Here is a 1,680-nt window from a genome sequence, read left to right as displayed (position 1 = left end):
AACTCCTTGATTCCTGAATTGGACAAATTTAAAACTCGTAAGAACTTAAAGCTCAACAACACATCTTTCGATATATAATTGCTTCTCCAAAACAGTGTGCACAAACGTCCTGGTTCTTTTATCTTATCTATTTGATCACTTGGTGAGTCCCATCCAAAGAATCGCACTTGAGAAATATTTTATCCAACATTACCCTTCAGATTAAATAGTTTAGATTTTAAAATATCTCCAGCCAAATCATGCACAAGATCGTGCATCATACAGTGTGTTATATTGTTATGCTTATCTAACTGAACATCTTGCAGCAAGGAATTTCGAAACAAGAGTTGAAAGAACTTGTTGTCGATGTCTACCATTATGGTGGTCTCTTGACATGGATGAAGGAAACCTTCTGCCATCCAGAGTTGGATTAGTTGGTCTTTTTCAAACTCAAAATCTTTTGGAAACGTTGCAAAGTAAGCAAAGCATTTTTTCAGATGTGGAGATGGTAGGTAATCATAGCTGAGTTTTAGGATTTTTCTCTATGCTATTTTCTTCGTTATCATCTTCATCTACAACAAGGGGGTTTCCATCAAGAATTGTCTGCCATTCGTGTTTTTCCTTGTTGCGTAAGAGGCCTCCCAACACACTTGCAGCCAATGGTAGACCTTGACACATTTCAACAATCCCGTTCTCCATGCTCATTATTTCCTCTGGGATTTCCCCATCAACAAACGCTCTTTGTTTGAAAATGGACCAACAATGATCTTCTGCTAATTTTTCCAACCTATGAGGACCGACTATTGCTACTGTGGATACCACCTATTCCATACGAGTAGTCACGAGAATGAAGTTTCCTCAGGATGTATTTATTCCTCTCAAGGTGTCCACAAACTCATCCCATAATGTAGAGTCAACACACCACAAATCATCCAGGACAATCAAATATTCTCTTCCTGGTAGTTCATCTTGTAGCATCTTGACTATTATATCTCTGCTTTGGACCTCAACTTTCCTCTTTGTCAACGATTCGAGGATCAGTTCAAGAAAGCTCTTAGTTTCTGACATTTCAGGTAGACACAACCAAACTCTCTTTTCAAAGTGTTTCTCGATCTGTTCATCGAAAATTCTCTTAGCCATACCCACTATGGGAATGGTGCACAACACACCATTCCTTTTGATGTTCAACATCTTCCTCTTTATTTCAGCAACATCGTTGTCTCTTGTTGGAATGGAGGCTGAAGGATATGGATGACCTTGAAAATGACCTAAGAGTTTAGAGAGAAGATTGAGAATTTTTATTTCATCTGAGAGAAGAAGAAGAGTAAAGTAAAAGTGTGTCCTCACCTACCCACATTGTTAATACATATACTTACTCTACTAACAACCACACAAACTTAGTAGGGCCCACACTAACAACTAACTAATTATACACTTACACAACCAACTACACAATATACACAATACATCATTAACTACTAACTAACTGATTAGGAGAATTAGGAGAAATGTCAATACTCCCCCTCAAGTTGGAGGGTGCATGATGTCCAACACTCCCAACTTGTTCATCAAATAGACATGTTGTTGTCTGCTCAGTCCCTTTGTCATAAGGTCTGCTTGTTGATCATTTGTCTTCACAAATGCCGCCTTGATGATACCTTCCTTTATCTTGTCCCTTATGAAGTGACAATCGATTTCAAT

General features: G+C 38.2%; 1 protein-coding gene across 1 annotated transcript; it reads right to left on the bottom strand.

Annotated features, from left to right (window-relative positions):
• Positions 1-495: 495 nt before the first annotated feature.
• Positions 496-1,119, bottom strand: LOC129875645 (putative disease resistance protein RGA3). The gene is made up of 2 exons (XM_055950930.1): positions 919-1,119; positions 496-801 (listed from the first exon to the last, which is right to left on the bottom strand). Exons 1-2 carry the CDS (start codon positions 1,117-1,119, stop codon positions 496-498), a joined length of 507 nt encoding a protein of 168 aa, XP_055806905.1.
• Between the last annotated feature and the right edge of the window lie 561 nt (positions 1,120-1,680).

Source organism: Solanum dulcamara, chromosome 12 (assembly GCF_947179165.1).
Source record: "Solanum dulcamara chromosome 12, daSolDulc1.2, whole genome shotgun sequence".
NCBI lineage: Eukaryota > Viridiplantae > Streptophyta > Magnoliopsida > Solanales > Solanaceae > Solanum > Solanum dulcamara.
This window is presented reverse-complemented; position numbering and strand designations above follow the sequence as displayed.

Bases quoted from the DNA above. Each gene is read 5' to 3' on its own strand.
- LOC129875645 (XM_055950930.1), bottom strand. From the start codon at position 1,119: ATGGCTAAGAGAATTTTCGATGAACAGATCGAGAAACACTTTGAAAAG. The intron at 802-918 runs GTCCTGGATGAT...CGTATGGAATAG, and splicing joins CAGGAAGAGAATATTTGATT to GTGGTATCCACAGTAGCAAT.